At 38.2% G+C, this 21416-nt stretch overlaps 1 protein-coding gene across 1 annotated transcript; it reads left to right on the forward strand.

The window, feature by feature from the left end:
* Positions 1-16743: 16743 nt before the first annotated feature.
* drd1a (dopamine receptor D1a) lies at positions 16744-19936 on the forward strand. The gene is made up of 2 exons (XM_056250311.1): positions 16744-17138; positions 17240-19936. The coding sequence occupies exon 2, from the start codon at positions 17648-17650 to the stop codon at positions 18749-18751; it is 1104 nt and encodes a 367-aa protein (XP_056106286.1). The 5' UTR covers positions 16744-17138; positions 17240-17647; the 3' UTR covers positions 18752-19936.
* The last annotated feature ends 1480 nt before the right edge of the window (positions 19937-21416 follow it).

Below are 21416 nucleotides of genomic sequence, written 5' to 3' on the forward strand. Positions count from 1 at the left end.
AATGAGGTCCATTCTCGTGTTACGCAGCATGTTTGAGCTTCAGCAAGAACCAATGAGGTTCATTCTCGTGTTACGCAGCACATTTGAGCTTCCGCAAAATCCAATGAGGTTCATTCTCGTGTTAGGCAGCTCATTTGAGCTTCCGCAAGAACTAATGAGGTTCATTCTTGTGTGTTACGCAGCACGTTTGAGCTTCCACAAGAGGTTTGTTCTGGCGGGTCAAGTCGGTTCATGTTCGCTGATCAATGTTTATATGAATAAAAGACTAAATTCAAGCTGTTCATCAAATAAAGCGATCGAGTCTCTTCAGAAAATAACTAAATCTCTTTATGAACTTTTTAAACCGTCAAAGTTTCATTCTCGTGTTACGCAGCACGTTTGAGCTTCAGTATGAACCAATGAAATTCATTCTCCTGTGTTACGCAGTGCGTTTGAGCTTCACCAAGAACCAATGAAATTCATTCTCCTGTGTTACGCAGTGCGTTTGAGCTTCACCAAGAACCAATGAAATTCATTTTCCTGTGTTTCGCAGTGTGTTTGAGCTTCAGCAAGAACCAACGAGGTCCATTCTCGTGTTACGCAGTACATTTGAGCTTCAGCATGAACCAATGAAATTCATTTTCCTGTGTTTCGCAGTGTGTTTGAGCTTCAGCAAGAACCAATGAGGTTCATTCTCGTGTTACGCAGTACATTTGAGCTTCAGCATGAACCAATGAAATTCATTTTCCTGTGTTTCGCAGTGTGTTTGAGCTTCAGCAAGAACCAATGAGGTTCATTCTCGTGTTACGCAGTACATTTGAGCTTCAGCATGAACCAATGAAATTCATTTTCCTGTGTTTCGCAGTGTGTTTGAGCTTCAGCAAGAACCAACGAGGTCCATTCTCGTGTTACGCAGCCTGTTTGAGCTTACTCAAGAACCAATGAGTTTATGTTCGCTGATCAATGTTTATATGAATAAAAAGACTAAATTCAATCTGTTCATCATATAAAGCAATCAAAGTTTCAGTTGCATAGCTGTCAATGGGGGAACAGAAAACTTTCAGATTTCATCAAAAAGATCTTAATTTGTGCTCTGAAGATGAATCAAAGTCTTACGGGTTTGGAACGACATGAGGGTGAGTGATTAATGACAGAATTTTCATTTTTGGGGTAACTATCCCTGTAAAGGTAACCAGTCAAAGTGAAACTCAACATTGCGATCAGGACCCTTACATGAAGCAAAGTGTCTCCCGAATGCATGTTTACACCGTGTTTGTTGTCCCGGGCCGAACAATGCCTGTTCCTGAAAGCCTTCATTTCAATGTAATTTTGACTGTCATCATACTAATTATTAAATAGCTACTTACTAATGCCTCGTTTCCACTGAGCGGTACGGTACGGTACAGTTCGGTTCGGTACGCAATTATTTGCGTTTCCACTGTCAAAAGTTGTGAATGGTACCAAAAAGCCGAACCGTACCGTACCACTTTTTGGGTACCCTTCCGTTGTGGTACCTAGCACAGTGGTACGGTACTAAAAGGTGGAGCTAGACTCACTGCAGAACGGTGATTGGTTGTCAGAGTATCGTCACTTGCGCGTGCTACAAGGGCATTAGAAGCATACAGTTAAAATATAATACTACTGTTATTGTGTCACGAAATGTAGTTTTAAGAGTTTTTCAGGCGAGAAAGTAGTTTTTTAAAGCTCAAATCTGTGGTTTATTTATAGATTTATGATAATTTGAAGATCCATTCCAAGCAATCACCGGACGCTCGGCGCTCGTGCACCCCGCCTGGAGCAGCCTTTCCCCGGCTAGCCGTTCTGATGTTTGCCGCTGACTCTGACGTCTCTGTAGTGGTTAAACATGAGATATAATTCGCCTTGTACAGACCTAACAGGCGATCTTTGGTCTCGTGAATCTATAATTCGTTCCCTGGCCAATAGTTTTGGCAGAAGGCTAAGTGAAGTTTCATATATTTGAGCGCTGAATTTGTATATTTGACTGAATTGTTTGCTTTGTTATTAAAGCTTTACTGTATATATTTTTGTACCTTTTACTTATACTTTTATAATGGCTATTATTGATAAAACTGCAATTCAACAAAAATAGATAGTTTTGTAATTTATTTTATTTTATTACAAGATCATCTGTAATGTTGTTTATTGCAACATTTGTACCAATGCAATATGCAATACATTGCCTGGAATATGTTTAATATTTTTAAATTTAAACGAAAAGAGGCAGGATTGTGTTTTATATTTAGTTTTGTTATAAATATAACGTTACATGCAGTGAATATAATCAATATAGGCTATGCGTTGCCTGAACCACATTTGTGTGCTTATAATGTTTAAAATGTATTTAAATAAAATCGAAAAGAAGCAGAGTGGTGTTTTATAACATATTTCGTTTTATTGTTGGCTAAAATGTACATAACCGGAGTAGCAGAGCGAGCTGAGTGGCGCTTTCAAGAACGCGCTGTTCCATCAGCAGAATTACTGGACTCGCGTCCTCGGGAGTCATTCTCCTGAGTCGGACTTTGCGTGGCTACTTGGTATTGAGAAACGCCTAATGCCAGCGCTTGTTTCTTGTGACAAACATCCCGAGAAGCAAGAACAAGATCTGCTGTCTGTCATCCATTGTTGTTTACTATGTCGTTTTTGTTCGCGCGAAAATGACGTCGATCGCTTCTCTCCGGCAAACACCACGCCTATCAAGTGACGTTATCACTACTTTCCGGCATACACCACGCCTATCAAGTAGGGTACTGTTGGCAGTGGAAACGCGATCCCCGATCATGGTTTAGCGACCCGACCCGAACCGTACCGTACTGAACCGTACCGTACCACTCAGTGGAAACGAGGCATAAATGCACTGTTCTTAGTGTAGTTTATTTTAAGAGCCACTAGGTGGTGCTTGTCCATGTATGTTTTTGATGTTGTCAGAGAGAGTAACCTCTGACCTTAATTGCAGCCATCTTGTTTACTCAGTGGAAGCTGATAGTCACATGGTTAAAGCAGTTCAATCTCTTCATCATCTTTGCAATCATTTATAGAAGCTTTGTCTGTAAGTATTAATGCCTTTACTGATTAGAGCTGACTTTATTTGAATAAAATGTGAAAAGAAAGAGAATGTACAGTATGCCATGAAACTAGCACAACTCTTTAGGAAATCAGTTAATCAAATAAATACTCAATAAAATGTAGCATGGATGAAATCTATACACTTCTCCTCAATAACTTTTTAATGTACTATTAATAGAATGCAATCAAAATTCTGTCCTAAACATTGAAGAAACACTAAACACGTAATAAAATTTGGTATTTAATTTATTATTACTATTTATTATCTATGAGCAGTGATGGGTGAAATGCATTAAGTAATTAATTACTGTAATTTAATTACGTTTCCCTTGGAAAAGTAAGGGATTACTCTTAATGTTTCTGTAATTTCATTACAGTTACTTCTGATGTAATTGCAATAAATACTGTATAGACTATATGTAGGCCTGTTGTTAATGTAATCTTTTCTCTTTAAATATTTCAGCCAGTTCAAGAATAATTTATACAGTTTTATATTTAACTAAATTAATAGCTATTTCATGTGTTTCCTTGTATTGTTCAACTAATTAGTACAGTGATGTAATTGTTGAAGATGCAACTAGTAGCTAGTAATTAAAGTAAGGGTAGGCAATTTCGGAGAGGCTAGCAATAGCAAGCTAGCTTTGAAAGCATAAGATCCCACCCTCCTTTCAGAGCGTCTCCAAAGACGCGACACGATAGACAGCGTTAAATTACTTCATGTCTCAAAGCATTACATTACATTACATTACAATAATAATGAAAGTAAACAACTTACAGAGCTCTTGTACCACCTGACTGCTGCAGATTCATTTCGGCGTTGATAGTGTTGACATAGAAACGTACAACTTCGAGTACGTGAACAACTTCACAGGTCGCCTTGTAATTTCGATTACGACATGGCATGATCGCAGCGTGAGCTCATTGTGTTGGTGCTGGAGGAACTGTAAAAGGCTGCGGTTTGCGGTGACTGTCTGTCTACAACTACTACAGCCTCATGAAACACACTGTTGGCGAGTGATGTATGGAAATACATTTGTTGGCAGGCAGGTAGGACATCGTATCATTGCGTTCGGACCAAATTGGATTGACATTTTTTGGTCCCGAGACTTCCACATAAGATGTATGTACTTTTTTAATTTTTAATTTAGACCACTTCTATTATTGATTGCCATCAGGATGTAAAGAGAGTTTCAACCAGTATAACAAAACAAACAAAATAAAGTCAAACAAAAATTCTTTATGAAAGAAATGCCGACCCTTTTTAGAGTAACTTTCCTAACACTGTCCATGAGTGTAAAAAAAAGTTTTTTATTTATTTTATTTTGTCATTCATTTGAATTTCTAAATTTCCCTTTATTGCTAATGACACCTTGTGAAGGCCTATATTATTTATCACTGCATCATCAATGGACTTCCCTCAACAAGCCTACATATGTTATAAATACACAAGCCTCTTCCGCTTTGAAATGCAATGTGAAAACACCCAGTCTTCTCACTCAGACCTCTAATGTAAAAATATCTATACTATGACCTTTTTTATACTAATGTAAACAGCGTCAATCTGCCACTGTCAAACAGACTGTCTACAGAAACCACTGACACCGACATGAATTGTCAGCTTATGTGTGAGTTAGAATTTGATCTCATTAAACAGACATTTACTCGCACTCAACTTGTTCTAAACACGTGGAATTTTTCTGTGAAATACAAACTGAATTTTCTCCCCACTTGTCCCACTTTATATTAAGTGGCTTTAAGTACTATGTGCTTACATTGAAATTAATAATTTGATACAATTTACTTTTTGTGTAAATTTACAATTTACATATGTTTTTACATTTCACTGCATATAATTACAGCTGTAATTACACTGTTGACCCTTCCCTTACACCTTAACCCACCCTTAAACCTACCCATACCACCACACCTGACCCTAACCTTACCTGTATCCCACATCAATAGCAGCACAAGTGTTTTACAATACAACATGAACACAATAAGTACATTGTACTTATTTTTCAATGAAAGTACATAGTACTTAAAGCCACTTAATATAAAGTGGGACCTTTAATGTTTGATGAAACCCTTATGGTGCTTTACAAACACATTTGAAGTTTTTCTGGGATTTACAAACTGAATATTCTGGCCACTTTTTATCAAAGTAATACCGTTAACCTAAATCTGCTGTTTTAATGTATTTTTTGATGAAACTCTCATGATGCTTTGTTTCAAAAGTAGACCGTTGAAATTAAGCTGATTAACTATCATGTCCTCTTCCTTTTCCAAGAGTCTCGCACAGTCCAGTCAGTTCCTTGTGTCCGCCAGACGGGATAATGACTGTTGGAGCTTTGTTTGGAGACCATGTTGCAGCCATTATATGAATTCAAATTTGCAATAGTATTAATATAAAAAACAACAAAAAATTACTCTTGTAACATTTTAACAAATTTGACAAATTAACATGTAACGTGTGCCTTTTTCACATACAATATTGTATATTCCCGTGCAGTTTGGCCTTTTTTTTTCCTCTGTGGGCAGTATAGCGTTGTTAATGAAACCCCAGTATTTTCCCCTTTAACCAATTTAGAAACCTGACATCACGGTTTTAAGGTGTGAGCGTTATGTGGCATTAGTTTCCTGTTTTACCACGTATTTAAGGGTTAGAGTGCAGAATGAGATCATTATCTCTAGAAAGCATCCCTGTGAACAAGAACATGAAACTGCTAATTCTTCTCGTCGCACTGCTTGTTCGAACTAACCCTAGTTTGAGCAATCCTACCTCAAACCCTCACTCGATCTTCTATGAAATTAAGGTAGACCTTCACGAAATGCAAAAAGGAATTGATAAACTTGAGCAGCATGAACTTAAGCAGCATCTCACAGTAAGTACATCTTTTTTTTCATTATGGCAAGGGAGAGAGACTTCGTGTGATTTGGCCATATTTGTCATACTTGCTTTAGTTAAGTTAAAATAGTAAACCACCAAGTGTGAAGAGAGAAGTATTTGTCTTTATAGCTTATAGATATGTTCTGTATAAGCAGATGTAAAGTAACATCAGTTGCACACATTCTCTGATATCAACTGACTTTGTCAATTTCCAGGAATTCAATCAAACAGTAAAAATCCAAACACCTCGAGATTTAAAGAATGCAGTAAGTATTTTCACATTCCCTCTGTATTGCAGATCATTGAAACAAATGCTTTAAATAATAATTTGCATAAATTTGTTACTTATGGGGATTTTTTTTTCCACCCACAGTGTGAGTGTGAGGCACCATTTGTTCAACACCTGAAAGATGCTCTGATGTTAGTTATAAAAGTATTACCCATGGATGAAATTGCCAACATTTTGGACAACCTTGATTACCTTCATCTGCCTAAGGTCAAGGTGAGACTTCTGCCTTAAATTACTTGCATCATCCATTGGGTTATTAATATTTAACCCTGCACAATACATGAAAGATGAAGAGTGTAGGCCCGAAGACACTCTTATTAAACATTCTCATTTCATTTTAACATCTCTGTTCAAGTAAAGAAATCATTCGGGATCATTGAAAGACAATGCAGTTATGCAGCATAGAAAGCTGCGTTATCATTTAAAATAACGCAATGCATGAATATTTTTTTCTTTTGATTTTCCAGAAGCCAAATGACAACTGTCACTTCAGAACACATAAGTTGAGATATGCATCTCTCAAAAATGACTTGATTAAGGATAACATTGAATTCATCGAAAACTGGAATACAAACTGCAAGCCGAAAAGGCACTAAAGAAACTAAACGGACGTCCTGATGTGGAAATGCGAATCACATGTTTATTTATTTAAAAAAAATGTCACTTTGTAATTATTTATTTATTTAATGGGCTATTTATTTATTTATTTTGATCAGTGCGTGTTTGGTTGTTCTCTATCCTCGCACTTAATTACAAAATTATGCTACAAAATGTATCAAGTTCAATAAGATTAATGTTGTTTTCTTCATCACGGGATGGAAAATGATCTATACTTTATTCTTTAAAGTTTTGACATGTATTGTAACAATACAAACATCATGTTACTTATTGGTCCAAAGTATTTTATGCTCAATGTAATAAACAATAAAAAGAATATTTTTAAGATGAACTCTTTCTGTTGTTTCATTCATGTTTTGTCTTGACTCTTATGCCTATGCCTAGTAAAAATGGCGTATCTGCTAAATGTCATACCTTTCCGTGCATTTATATGCTAGACTGATACAAAACTTCATGCACATTAAGTTGCATATAACATAATATTTATAGGCCACTAAACAAATCTGTATTGCTGCAGTAAAAACTTCACTCACTTTTAACTGACCCAGCTGTGTATTGTTTGTCTTTTGTTGGGATGTGGCGAGTCTTGAAGGAGGCTGTATACAATATTAAGTCTGATGGATGGAAACAGACAGTCCCGCAGCTGCTGCTGGCAGTGTCCTGTCGAAAGGGAACATCTCTAACAACACAAGGATGGAATGTTCAGGAGACCGGTGACTAAGAACATCCCGCTTCCAGAGTGTGTTTCGAAACCATTGTGTCCAGAGATTTAGCTTCCTCGGTCTTATCAAGACTTCAGTATCGATCAATTCATGACGCTTTCCACCATGGTACACTTCTGTGTCCCATTAGTTTTTTTTGGTAACACTTTACAATGAGGTTATTTGATAACATTAGTTAACTATGTTAGGCATTTATTAACCTTAGTTAATGTACAGCTGCAGTATCTGTTAATATTATGTAGTGGGCCTGAGCTAACATGAACTACCAACACACACACACACACACACACACAAATTTAAAATAAAATAAAGCCTAAAGGCTATTGTAAAATTCCATCAAATTGAATTGAATAATCCTTACTCATATTATGAATTAAAGAATTTTAAATGAGTAAAAAAAAGAAGCTCTAGCTTAATAAAACATTTTATACAAATCTTAATGGAACAAGGGAATGGACCATTTAATTTTATCTGATGTTTAAATTTATGAATACGAATCACATAAACTAAATGATCCATTCCCTTGTTCCGTTACGATTTAAATAAAATGTTTTATTAAGCTATAGCTTTAAAAAAAAAAAAAAAAACATTTAAAATTCTTGATTTCATAAAAGGAATAATATGTAAGGATTATTCAATTCAATTTGATGGAATTTAACTGTAAAATAAAATTGTGTAAATCTTAAAAAAAAGGCTTAATTTCTTTGGAGTGAATGAGCAGTTTTATTTTTATTAACTAATGTATACAAAGATTAATAAATACTGTAACAAATGTATTAGTTAAGGCATTAACTGACGTTAACTAATGGGACCTTAATGTACCTGTTTTTTTATATATTAAAAATGAGATGCACAAATCCTTTCTGAACTATTAGAAATGTTATAAAAAACTCTTATCTAACAAAAAAATTGTACGGAAGTAGCAAGTTAAATATCAAATGTCCGCATCCCCTCTTAAAATAATGATTGGTAACACTATTTTACAGTGTCCTTGTTACAGGTATAAGCTGTAAAAATGAAATCCTGCCTTACATTTTTAAGAGTCAACTTGGATGTTTAAATCATTTCAACTTAAATTTAGTTGAATCTTGTATAACTTGTAAAAAAGTTGAAAATTACTTAACTTATTTTGATGAGTTAAAGCAATTTAAAGCAGCACTCAGTAAGAATTCCGTTTTTGTCAAAACAGCGACCCCTAGAGTCGCTGTGGAGTACTTGTACTGTCGTGAATAGCACTCACGCAGAGATGGCACGCACTCACGGCCGGATCCCCTCCCCCTGTACACCGGTACCTGTTCAGTAGAATGGACGCTGTAACGAGTGGAAATAAGGTATGGCCCCTTTAAGAGCTGCGCGCGCCCAACACCACATGTATACGGCGCCGGGTTATTTCTGTTTGATGCTCATTTTATCAGAATTTTATCAGATCTGTTTTTTTGCCGTAAAGCAATTCGTTACCTCGCGAGACCTGATATCACACGATACTTCCTAACACTGAGGCCGGCGGCTCGCCGGCCCAAAGTTGCAAGGGTGGTTTTGCGGCTCACAGGCACCAGGGGGGTGCGAGACGACCACCATTCAACACGAAATCAGTAATATAAACATTACAATGACTCCGAAGCTGTTCGGTTAAGGTAAAAAAGTTACTTAGTTCAACTTTAAAAACATATGTTGTCATAACCTAGCGTGCCGCACAAGCCCTGAAAAGTGAAGCCAAAACGTCTTGATCGCCCCCCGGTGACTGGTCCTAGTATAGGTCATAAACCCCGCCTCCCCGTGTTAATCAACGATTAAACAATTAAATAACACTTCAAAATCTTTTTTCCAAAGGTGGTTTCTGTCATTTGCTGTCATTTTTATCACGCTGCGGCTGATGTAAGTTCAAGTGTCTGTTTTTAAAATAAGTTTTTTTTAGTTAGTTACGTGATGCTGTAAAAACGGCGGTGTAATTCGGTGATTGACAGCTGTGATTGACAGGTTCTCTGAGCGAAGTAGTCACTGAAGCACCAACAGACTTTTTTCCGGGATCTTCGGAGGACTGAGGAGGAGATTGTATTTACTTTATTTTAACAAGCCTCTTGTCATACTACAATCAACAGACATCAAAATTGGAGCAGAACGGAGGAACGGAGCAGACATAGGCCACTTAAAAAAGAGCAGGGAGAGTGCATTCTGCGAGAGTGAGGGCGGAGCGTTGATTTCGCGGCTTTACTTCCTGCTCACTACTGCGCAGGTCTGGTCCTGAGATCGTTACTGCGCAGACTCAAGTCCCAAGATGTCAGCGCCATATCGGGACACTGGCGGCTTCAGTTCTTAGACAGTAAATGAAATGGACACAGCGACCCCATAGATTTCAACGGAGAAAAGTGTAGTCAATTAGAAGCACTCACTTCATGATGGCTGAGCGCACTGCGCAGGCTCACACTGAGCTTGACGACGTAGATGTGACGTGAGCAACCTGTCTGACAGTTGTACGTCTTCTAGTAGCTGTGCCAAGAGCAATCTGAATCATTCCCTTCCGAATCTTGCACAGCCGGAGATCGTGAGTATTAGCTGTCCATGAGCTAGCAGCAGGAGCAACTTTATGACTCTCTATAGGCTTCTCCGTTGACTTTATCGGACTTTATGCCTCCACGTCCCCCCGATTGCGCGCGAGCTTCTACTTCTGTCTATACGGTAATTTCTCATTCTGTGCGACAGAGAGTCGCGTGGTATGACGCAATCATTAGCCTATTTTTACAAAAACTGCTTCTACGGGGCCATAACGTAAGATACAAGGTAATGGAGCCTTTTATACATTGTTGTGTTTCTTTAGAAATAAACAATGGGCAAATGGAGTCTTTAAACGCCTCAGATGTAAAGTTATTCGCTGTAAAAGTGACGGCAAAATGAATGGGAGTCAATGGAATGCTAACAGCTGGTGAAGGCTTGTTAGCCAATGGCGGCCCCTGGGGAGACTTCAGTTTCCGGCTGGTTGATTACCCACTTGGGTTCTCACCAATGGAAGAGAGCGAAGGGGCGTCGTCCATCTTTTTTTACAGTCTATGGTCATAACTTATTGATCATACTTATTAATTACTTATGATCATTTTTACAGTGTTGTAATAACTATAAATTATGCATAATTACATGCAAGTAACCTCGAACCAAACCATAATCTAACCCTTTAACCTATAGCAAGTAGACCTATATGTTGTTTATTAAAGGGGTGGTTGATTATGATTTCACTTTTCTATCTTTAGTTAGTGTGTAATGTTGCTGTTTGAGCATAAATGTCTGTAAAGTTACAACACTCAAAGTTCAAAGCAAAGGAAGATATTTGCTTTTTTTTTTAAATCGTTTTTTAAGGACTACAACAAATGGACTACACAACATTTCTTCCGGGTTAGTGACATCACTAACCCTAAAATGTACATAAACCCCGCCCCCGGGAACACACAAGCAGTGTTGAGAAGAGGAAGAGTTGTTGTAGAAGAGCACATTTGTGAGTCTGCTCAAGCTGTCGCATCCGTCTTTTTACATGCAATACACTACGTAACACAAATGCAATAGCATGCACCCGTTCCCACACGAGCGATTTTATAGATTATCATGCCAGAATATGGTAATTGAAGATAGCTAACTCCAAATCAGCAACATAAATGAATCAACTAACCTTTCAGAAACGTCCTGCTGCATTCTACATGTTGTCACTTCTTCTCAAGTCTCTCCATCATTTTCCGACTCCAGTTTAAAAATAAAAGGCAGAACAGTTTCTGACATTTTAGTGCTTGTCTGCGTGAGGTAGCTAATCGGAGCCGCTAACACACACACCCAGTGTTGCCAACTATTTTCAAAGGAAAGTAGCTAAGGCCTTCCCTAAAAGTCGCTAAATGTCGCTAGATGACGTCATACGTTACTTAGCATATTAACCCTTTCACACGTAAGTTTAAAATATTCTAACTGACCCCCCAGCGTGAGTTTTTCAAGGCGACCGTTATTTAGAACCTGTCACTTTAATGTTTCCATGGTGACGCGTCATTTCTTGTCACGTGACACAGCGCAATCACAACACAGAGCTGAATGAGTGATGATCTGCTTTTATGTCTTTTTTCCTTTTCTATTCAAAATATTCACAAATGTATTAGCTACAGCATGAAACACTGATATTCCGATTGTCAAATATGTGCAAGTGGATGTGTTTTGTTGTTTAAACATATTTATAACGATCGCGTTAGTTGAGCTGTATGCACGATGGGCGGCGCCATGTTAGTTTGTTTCACAGTTCAGAGAATCGGACCTGTTGTTTCTCACGAAATACATGAAAGTAAGTGGCCGGTGAACTAGGAGAAGAATAGGGTAAAATGTAAAGCTACTTACACAATGTGTATCTGATATGAATAAAACGTTTTGTCTTATTATAATGGAAATGATTATTGTTGCCGTTTCCATAGACATCAGTGTCTATTTTACTAATTCAAAATCACTGTTTTGCTAGTACTTATGTGTATTTAAATGTCTGAAACCTAAAATAAACATTATGTGGTTTAAAATACTCAATAGTTGTGATATATGACAGCACTGAGTGCGTCTGTCTCTGGCTCAGCGCCAGCCAACGCACGAAAGCACGTTTGAATTTAGCAGTTGATCACGTGATGCACTGACCGTTCTAATCACACCGGTGTGATCGTACGCACCAGGGACCAGCCAAGACTGATCACACCGGTGTGATCGTACGCGTCAAAGGGTTAATGACGTCATCGCGTCGTACTCGCGTTCGGTCAGCCTAGTGCGTTTTCTCTCTAAATTAATGCTCTATTTAATATAATATAGCCGAATGTCAAATAAAGCTGTTCTCATTTCCTATTTTTTGTTGTCAGACAATAGAACGAGTAGCCATAATATAGTGAATGATTACATTTTTTATAGGCCGTGGAACATTATCTGAATTGAGAGAGTTAGGGAACCGGATGAACTAAGCTCTGTGAAAGTGAGTGTTACAAGTAATAAGCACAAGAAAAGAAATAAAATTAAAATGGTCAAACTAAATTCTTTAAATATAAAACAAAAGAAAAGCAGATAAGTGATAAGTCCGTGGAAAAACACTGCTCATTCGCGTCTGTCAGCGGCCGTGCGCTCCTCTCAGCCATTCACTGAACAGGGGAGACGCAGCTAGAGAGAGTGATGACATGGAGAAAGCAAGACCTCACGCTCGCAGGACAGTACTGGCAACATTTGGAAGTTACTGAGGTTTGTCCAAAAAGTCGCTAAAATTGTCGCTAGTCGCTTTTTTGAAAAAATGTGCTAAAGGGGTTTGAAAAGTCGCTAAAAATAGCGACAAAGGCGCTAAGTTGGCAACACTGCACACACCCACACACACACACACACACACAAGCTCTTGAAGCTCCACCCTCTGTGCTGGGAGCAGCAGCTCATTTGCATTTAAAGGGACACACACGAAACGTCCTGACCCTCAAAAAGGGACAATTTTAACACGCTGTAAAGAATTATTTGTGGGGTATTTTGAGTTAAAACTTCACATACACACTCTGGGGACAACAGAGACCTATTTTACATATTGTAAAAAGGGGCTTTATACCACCCCTTTAATATTACTCAATACCTAAATGTATAATTACACAACTAATGAAACAAATGAAACCTTATTGTAAAGTGTTACTACGTTACTTTTTGCTATGTATTTTATAGATACCTTGACCTAATGTGGTTGACGATTAACATTTTCTGAAGGCTTTGCACCTCCTTACATAAATTTTCTTCATATTTGCTTAAAAATGTAGTATTTTAAAGGGTTTTGGACCTTATTTTGTACCCTATTTGTGGAAAGTGTCTTTGCTGATTCATCAAACATTATGTAGACTTCAACATGCTGTACATGCACCTTATCTGGACCCTGTCCACAACCACAAAGGGAGCCATCAGCTGCACTGCAATTACTTTATTTATAAACTCCATCTGGTTAGAACTGGACTAGACATGAACATGGACATGGACAAAACAGTATGCACTCACACAATACACTCGTATTTTGTGGGTGTTATTGCAACACTGAGAAGCATTCAATAAAAAAATCCATCCATTTCACAACTGAACTAGGGTTTTTTGTGACATCCAGTCACAGTTGAAATTTCAGGTCTATCATGCATAGAAACATAAGATGCTATCTTGAGAGTCATAGTTGCGAGGACGAGTGTGGGGAAGAGATTTCCTGTAAACGCTTTACTTTGTTCTCTATGAATACTATTGTAGAATAAATAATTCACTGATATTTCTTATTGGTTGTTTATAGGATTTTTTTTTTTTTTTTTTTTGTTAGGCTTGTTAGTTTGTCATGAAGGAAGAGGGTGAGTAGGGGGAAGTCCAACTTTATGTTGACCTTATTGCATTGGTTTCTTTTTTGAAGGTCCTCATATGCTTTACCAAATAAATTCCCAAGGCAAGAAATCATCAATCTTTCACTTGATGGTAATGATGAGTGATTGCAAATGAGTCATGAAGGAGCCTCTGTGGTTAAATAACTATACTTAGATTTGTTGTCAGTCTAGCTGGCAGACAATGATGACTGAAAGAACCCACACCAGTCAGTCAATGATTTTGAAAGAAACTCCAAGAGCAGCTGGAGGTTGTATAAGCCCTCAACTGAGGCTTCGGTGACTCCAGACAAGATCGTCTCTGTTAAAGCTGTGATTTATGGGCTGCTGGTGCCCAAATCTAAACTCGTAGATCACAGTGTCTTTGATGATTTTTCAAGTGTCCACATTCATCACTCCAACCTGAGAAACCAGTAGCCATGTCTGAACTGATCTAGGTCTGATCTTGAAGCAGGCTGACCTTAATCAGGAAAGAGCCACAGAAGGAAATGGTCAGAAAAAGTGTAGGCACACCTTATATGGTCAGCAAACTCCTTTAGATGGTGTGCCATTTATACAAGAGGCTTTACCAATCACATTGTTTAACAGTTTACATATTAGTATTCTAAATATACTAATGCATAATAGAGTATTTCTAAAATATATTGTTGTTTTTTCGAATAAAGTCTAATAATCAGGAAATTCAGCAAGAAACTCTACAAACAAAGTCGATTTAAGGCGTTAGTTCTTATGAAATGGATCCTTTTGGTTTCAGTAATTGACCTGATTATAGCAATATAACAATTCAAAGTTAAAGGTGCTCTAAGCGATGTCACGCGTTTTTTAGGCCAAAACTTTTTTTGTCACACACAGCAAACATCTCCTCACTATCCGCTAGCTGCCTGTCCCCTGAACACACTGTAAAAAAACGCGGTCTCTGCAGACACCCCAGGCTCCACAAACGGCAACAAAAACAAACTGGGCTTACCCGCACCACGAAACATAACAAACTGTTCCAGCCAATGACCGACAAGAAGGGTTTGGGGGTGTGGTTTGGGGGGTTAGTGTGCGAATGAGGAGGAGGGGGGGTCTAGCTAGCCTCCGTTTTGTTTGACAATAGTTCGAACGTCAACAAGAAGTGACGTCACCCAGGATCGCTTAGAGAACCTTTAAGCATTCAACGGTGGTACACATCATGAGTCTACCAGTTAATTTAGGTAAGGATTAACCACTATAATTGTGCATTTATCCTTATTGCAAAAGCTTTTAAAATTGATTGACTTGTTATATCACTGTGGGAATGTAGCATCAAACATTGTCACAATAAAAGGGGAAAAAGTAACTTCTAAGAAAAAGGATATTTATTGGTAGGGGGAATGTATGATTTTTTTTCAAGGAATTGCTGCAGGCAAAATATGCTCGTTTCTAGACTTTCAAAGCACTGCAAGATTAACCAAGTTATTGCAGAAAACACACTGAGGAAAGAGGCCACTTTATAGTCCATTATAGATATAATGCATGTCTTTTCTGTTCACAGTTATGTTGCTTTAAAGCAGCACACTAAAGTTGTACAGTTAAGCAGCATTCTTCTGTTCCACGCTGTGGATGATGATGAAAGTTGATGACAGCGATGAGGTCAGTCTAATATCTACTCATGATCTGAAGCTTTACTACATCACACCCACCAACAAGGTGTCATCATCATCACAAAAGTTTCTCTCACACAATTCCACTGAACTTTGAGCAAATTTCAAGAGCCGACCTACATCCAGAGTGGAAATGACAGAGACAGAAGATAAAAATACTCACATTGGACTTTTTACCCTATTGCATTGTGTAGCCACTTCTCTCTTGCCAGTGTGTTTATACACAACTCTTGTCATATTGATCCTTTGTGAGAATTTTACTTATTAAAATATTCATAATTTAATGTGTATTTTTCCATACAACAATTTTGTGTGGAAATTTGATGTCCACAGGACATTTGAGCAGTATTTCAAACTACCGTGCCCGACACTGCATTGCATATTTAAAATAATAATAATAATAAATACAGTGCAATAATAAATACAATAGGACTAACAATAACAACGTGTACGCTGCTCTAGGAAATAATCCATATTAAATACATGCTGTTCTTCATTATGAATCACTGCTTATTCATGTGATGCACTTTACTGTAACAAATGACTAATTAGGGAATTAAACATGCAGTATTAATCATTCTATTAATATTTTATCTGATAAACCATTAGTTCAACATTTTACATGCAGTAGACATGAAATGTGCTGTGCTATCTTTAATCTTGAAAAAATGATGAATTTTGTAATTTAATTATGAAGCATTGTTTGTTTGTAAAGGACTGAGGATAACAAACAAGTAGCCTAACAGCACTGGATGTCATGTAAAAGCATGTAAGAAACACATTTGCTTAGTATAAGACTCCCCATTAGGTGGCCTCATAGACTTGATTTAGGTTATAGCATCTGGCAAACCAAATATGCGAGTTTTGCAACATTTTCTTTAATTCAGGTAGGCTATCTCCTTAATTCCAGTTAGGTGAAGATTAGCAGTGAAAATCTGCAGCACTCAGGTAAATAAAGGAATTAGCAATTCATTCACACAGAAGCCTACTTTAGTGGAAAGCGATAACAACAATAAAGAAACTTAGTCATGTAATTAATAGCCTGACCATAAAGTAAAGATTTAATTAAGATGAACGGTTCAAGAACCGTTCAAGTTCGTAATATGATCGTAATATTACAGGAGCGCATCGCTCACGTGCACTTCACTGTGACTCCACAGTGTTTTTCTTTCTTTTAGCATCGACTCTAGAAACTGGATGACCTACTGTTAGAGTAATTTGTCGAACCCCTCGGGCATCGGACACGACACATCTCGGTGTTAAATGTATTTGTCATGTCACTCGGCGTGGGTCTCACCAATCTCGCCACGCTCGCGCAGCAAGAACACGACGCGCATTCGTCGCGTGGAGCTCATGCTGATGGAATAACACCTGATCTTCGACAGGATGAAGGTGCGTTACAGTCATTCATCGAGGAGGACGTACACGAAACAAGTTTTCTTTCTAGTTTATTTAAGTGAATCGTTCTTTGCGGACAAGATGTTTCAAAGACCAAATTGTGCAACATTTTTCGGATAAATGCAGCTTTAAGCACAAAAGAAGCTCTTCGGTATTATCTAACAGGTGAGGATAAGGTGTTTTTCTTAATTATCATAGAGAATATAATAGCTGTTTTGTGTCTTTACTCTTGTAATATGAGTTTTGTCCCTTTGTTTGACTAACAGAACTGCAGGAACCGGTTATTGCTCACTGGAATCTAAAACGTCCTCTTATGGCATAAGGACTCATACATGATCACACTCAAATATATAAGGGAACACTAAAAAACTGTGTGCAGAGTGATTAGATGAACTTATCTGAACAGTTTTGATGGGATCATATACTATGATATTATGATATCAACCGGCATGACAGTAACACTGAACTGAAACACTTTATTGGCACTTTCCAAACTGGAATGCAGGACAAATCTTTTGTGTAATGGAGCATGAACTGGAAATGTTAACGTTGGTATGAAAATGTCTTAATAAGAACACACGGTCAACATTACCTGAAGTGTGACAGGTCTGACGGATTCGAAGATGAAGTGTTCGAACAGTTCACGTCTAGTTCTCATGATGCAGTGATCCTTAATGCACAGCACAATGGCAGTGATGGATTTGAACTTGACAACTGTAATTGACAGCGGTTTCATGGAAAGTGACCAGTCCAGGCGGGTTCTGACCGGTTGCTTTCTTTCCGTTCTAATCCTCTCCACCCTAATCGGAAACACACTGGTTTGTGCGGCGGTCACAAAATTCCGCCACCTGCGCTCTAAAGTCACAAACTTTTTTGTGATCTCACTGGCGGTGTCAGACCTGCTGGTGGCCATTCTGGTCATGCCCTGGAAGGCTGTGACAGAGGTAGCCGGCTTCTGGCCCTTTGGTGCTTTCTGTGACATTTGGGTCGCTTTCGATATCATGTGCTCCACAGCTTCCATCCTGAACCTCTGCGTTATTAGCGTGGACCGATACTGGGCCATTTCCAGCCCGTTCCGCTACGAGAGGAAGATGACTCCCAGGGTGGCCTTCGTGATGATCAGCATGGCTTGGACCCTGTCTGTGCTCATCTCCTTCATCCCAGTGCAGCTCAAATGGCACAAGGCTCAGCCAGTGAGCTTCCCAGAGGTCAACGCTTCTCACAGGGCTCTGCTGCCGGACAACTGTGACTCCAGCCTCAACCGAACGTATGCCATTTCCTCCTCGCTCATCAGCTTCTACATTCCCGTCGCCATCATGATTGTAACGTACACTCAGATTTACAGAATCGCCCAGAAGCAGATCCGACGGATCTCCGCTTTGGAAAGAGCCGCGGAGAACGCCAAGATCCGCCATGACAGCATGGGCGGCAGCTCCAACGTGGAGTCCGAAAGCTCCTTCAAACTGTCCTTCAAAAGGGAGACGAAAGTCTTAAAAACCTTGTCCGTAATAATCGGAGTTTTTGTGTGCTGCTGGTTGCCGTTCTTCATCCTGAACTGCATTGTGCCATTTTGTAAGAGCACTTCGACTGGTCTCCCCTGTATCAGTCCAACGACATTTGATGTTTTTGTCTGGTTCGGATGGGCCAATTCTTCTCTCAACCCCATCATATACGCCTTCAATGCTGACTTTCGGCGAGCTTTTGCCATCCTTTTGGGATGCCAGAGACTCTGTCCAGGAACCACTAGCATGGAGACACCGAGCCTGAACAAGAACTGAAAAGCAACGCTCAATGTGTGAGCCCATGTCACATCAATGTTTTGCCAAGGAAGGCAAAAAAAGGGGGGGGGGGAAATGGATTTGGGATTAAGACTCTGGGAAGAGAGCCCTCCTGCTGAGCTGGAGAGCAGAGAAAGCAGTCGCCACGTCCCTTAAGCAAGGCTAATCTCTATAAAAAGCTATTCTTCACCAAAGAATGACGCAAGGGTGGTCTGTGTATTTTAGACAGTATACTCAACAGATTATTGAATCCACAAGTGACTTGCAGAAATTAGAGAAGCAATGTTTTATCAAAAGAAATATAGATGTTTCTTTGAATGTTCATTTTCATTTGAAAGAAACTGTACAGTAATAATGTTTGTGAAGCTATACAGTGCTGGGCAAAACTGCAATACACTGGAACAAATGTTGTGTATTTAGCGGCAAATGAATTGAGAATATGGTCTCAATGTATCATTCCATTAATCTGAAGTTTCACTGAATAAATGACCATTTCAGGCATTTGCAATAAAATTCAGTGTAATCTAAATCTAATACATCACTGCTTGATAAATAACTATCTCATCCTCTCCACTCTCATTACATTTCCTTTACATCTGCCTTATTCATGAGACTTTTTTTTTTCCAAAACAAGAGGGCAGATGGTCAATCATGAGATGGCCATCCCATTATTGCCATAATGAACATGTATATTGTTCTGTGGTACTTGTTTTCTGATTCATTATTAAACTGTGAAAGCTAAACACTACGACTAGCAGAACAGATGGCCATAAAATAAAAATGCAGATGTGGCAGTGTGCTCAGTTACGGTCATCCAGTAATAGATACGTTATTGTTGAGATTGTAATTATTTTCTGAAAGCGTATGGGGCCTTCAGGCCCAGTACAAAATAACACTGGATTGTTACTATGTCTGTGGATGTGATGCAATGTGCCATGTGATAATGTAGAAAATGAAACGTCGAGAATCTCAGAACGTCTGTGGCAAACTGAATGTAATTAATTGTGATGAGTCCAACTATGTGGTCAATTTTATGGTATTTTTGTGGCAGAGATATTTTCATGCTTTCACAACACATAATTTGGTATTTCACAGCACTACATTTGTTGTTGTGGTGTTTTGAGAAAGACACTGATTCACTCTTGACTTTTAGCATTACAATGTTGAAGTAGAATTAAATAACACTTTAGAATACCGTTCCGTCATTAATAAATAACTACGCAGGAACAAATGAGTAACGCACTATTGACATTCTAGTAAATACTAACTAACAAGAAACTCTGATTAACGAATTAGTAAGTAATAGTGCTCAGTCAAATGTGGTAGTTCACTATTAGTTAAATTAATAACTACTATTTTTTTCATACCTCCCAGGACTATACAGGTTCATAATTGACATGAATAATACATAATGTATAATTAATTCTAAGTGAAGGTCATGGTAACACACTAGTTATGACTCAAGTGTTACTACATCCTTCAGAAGGAATTATTAATTACTAATAATTTGGATTCTAAAGTGAAAAGCATGATAACTTCATTGTAACTCCACTCCAACTCCAAAGTCATTGTAATATTTTGAGGATTTTGGAAGGTTTTTGGATAGTAATTGCTTCTGATGGATTTGAATCATTACTAGTGGGTTACCATACCTTCATTTTAGCGTTATTATAGCGTTCACTTTGCATTATTTACATTGATTATGAACCTGTATGTAACAGTTCTTAGTAGTCCTCTGGGAGGAATGAAAAAAAAGTAGTTATTGATGAACTATTACCTACTAATGAGTGTCACTATTACTAGTGTTAATAGTGCGTTACTCATTTGTTCCTGTGTAATTATTCATTAATGATGGAACACTATTCTAAAGTGTTATCAATTATGGTATTGACTGATGAGAAAGTACATATGTAAAGCAACCATTAGGACTCATGGTGTTAAAGTTCATTCCATTGGCTTTTGGTAAATTAAAGTGTTCATTCTTTCTTTGCGAGCATTGTGTTTGTTAAACTGTTCAAAACATGATCAACTTTACGTCTAGAAAATTCTTGAAATTACATCTCTGGATTCATAATTCCTCAGCACTCATGGTCTTATTTTTCATTTGATCAAACTTGAATTGGAAGCAATAACAGACGGCAGGAACCGTGGCCCTCAACCTCTTAAACTTTCATTGGTTACCGTCATGTGCTTTTTGACACTGTGCAAAGCTGGCATAAATAGAGATAATAAGCTCAGCCTTGGCTCAGGGGAACTGGGGAGTCAAATTGTTTTTGTTTGCCAGCCTCCGTGAATGTGTAAGAGTCAAGCTTTCACAGCAGGGCCCTCAAAGCTGACATCCCCACTCAGCCTCAAATACAACACTCTCATATTAGAAACAATAGGAAGCATATTGGATGAGTTATTAAACAGTAGATGCTGTGCTTTAGATCCAGAAACAGCAGTGAGTGAGTCATCACTGTCGTACTACGTTGTGTTTGGTCTACGTCAGCTGACAGGAAACAGCGGGGCCACTGTGTAATTAGTGTAATGAAGAGCATTAGTATTGTATAGCATATGTGCATACTTAATAGACAGGTACCATAGGAGTGTATATTCAATTTACCAGCCTCCTATAAATAAACTCACACAATGATGTACAACTATTAAAGCAACCTTTGTTTCT

The sequence above is a fragment of the Rhinichthys klamathensis genome, unplaced genomic scaffold (genome assembly GCF_029890125.1).
Source record: "Rhinichthys klamathensis goyatoka isolate OS25496 unplaced genomic scaffold, OSU_Roscu_1.1 h1tg000068l_1, whole genome shotgun sequence".
Classification (NCBI taxonomy): domain Eukaryota; kingdom Metazoa; phylum Chordata; class Actinopteri; order Cypriniformes; family Leuciscidae; genus Rhinichthys; species Rhinichthys klamathensis.

Coding starts and splice junctions, on each gene's coding strand:
- drd1a (XM_056250311.1), top strand. CDS start 17,648: ATGCACAGCACAATGGCAGTGATGGATTTGAACTTGACAACTGTAATT.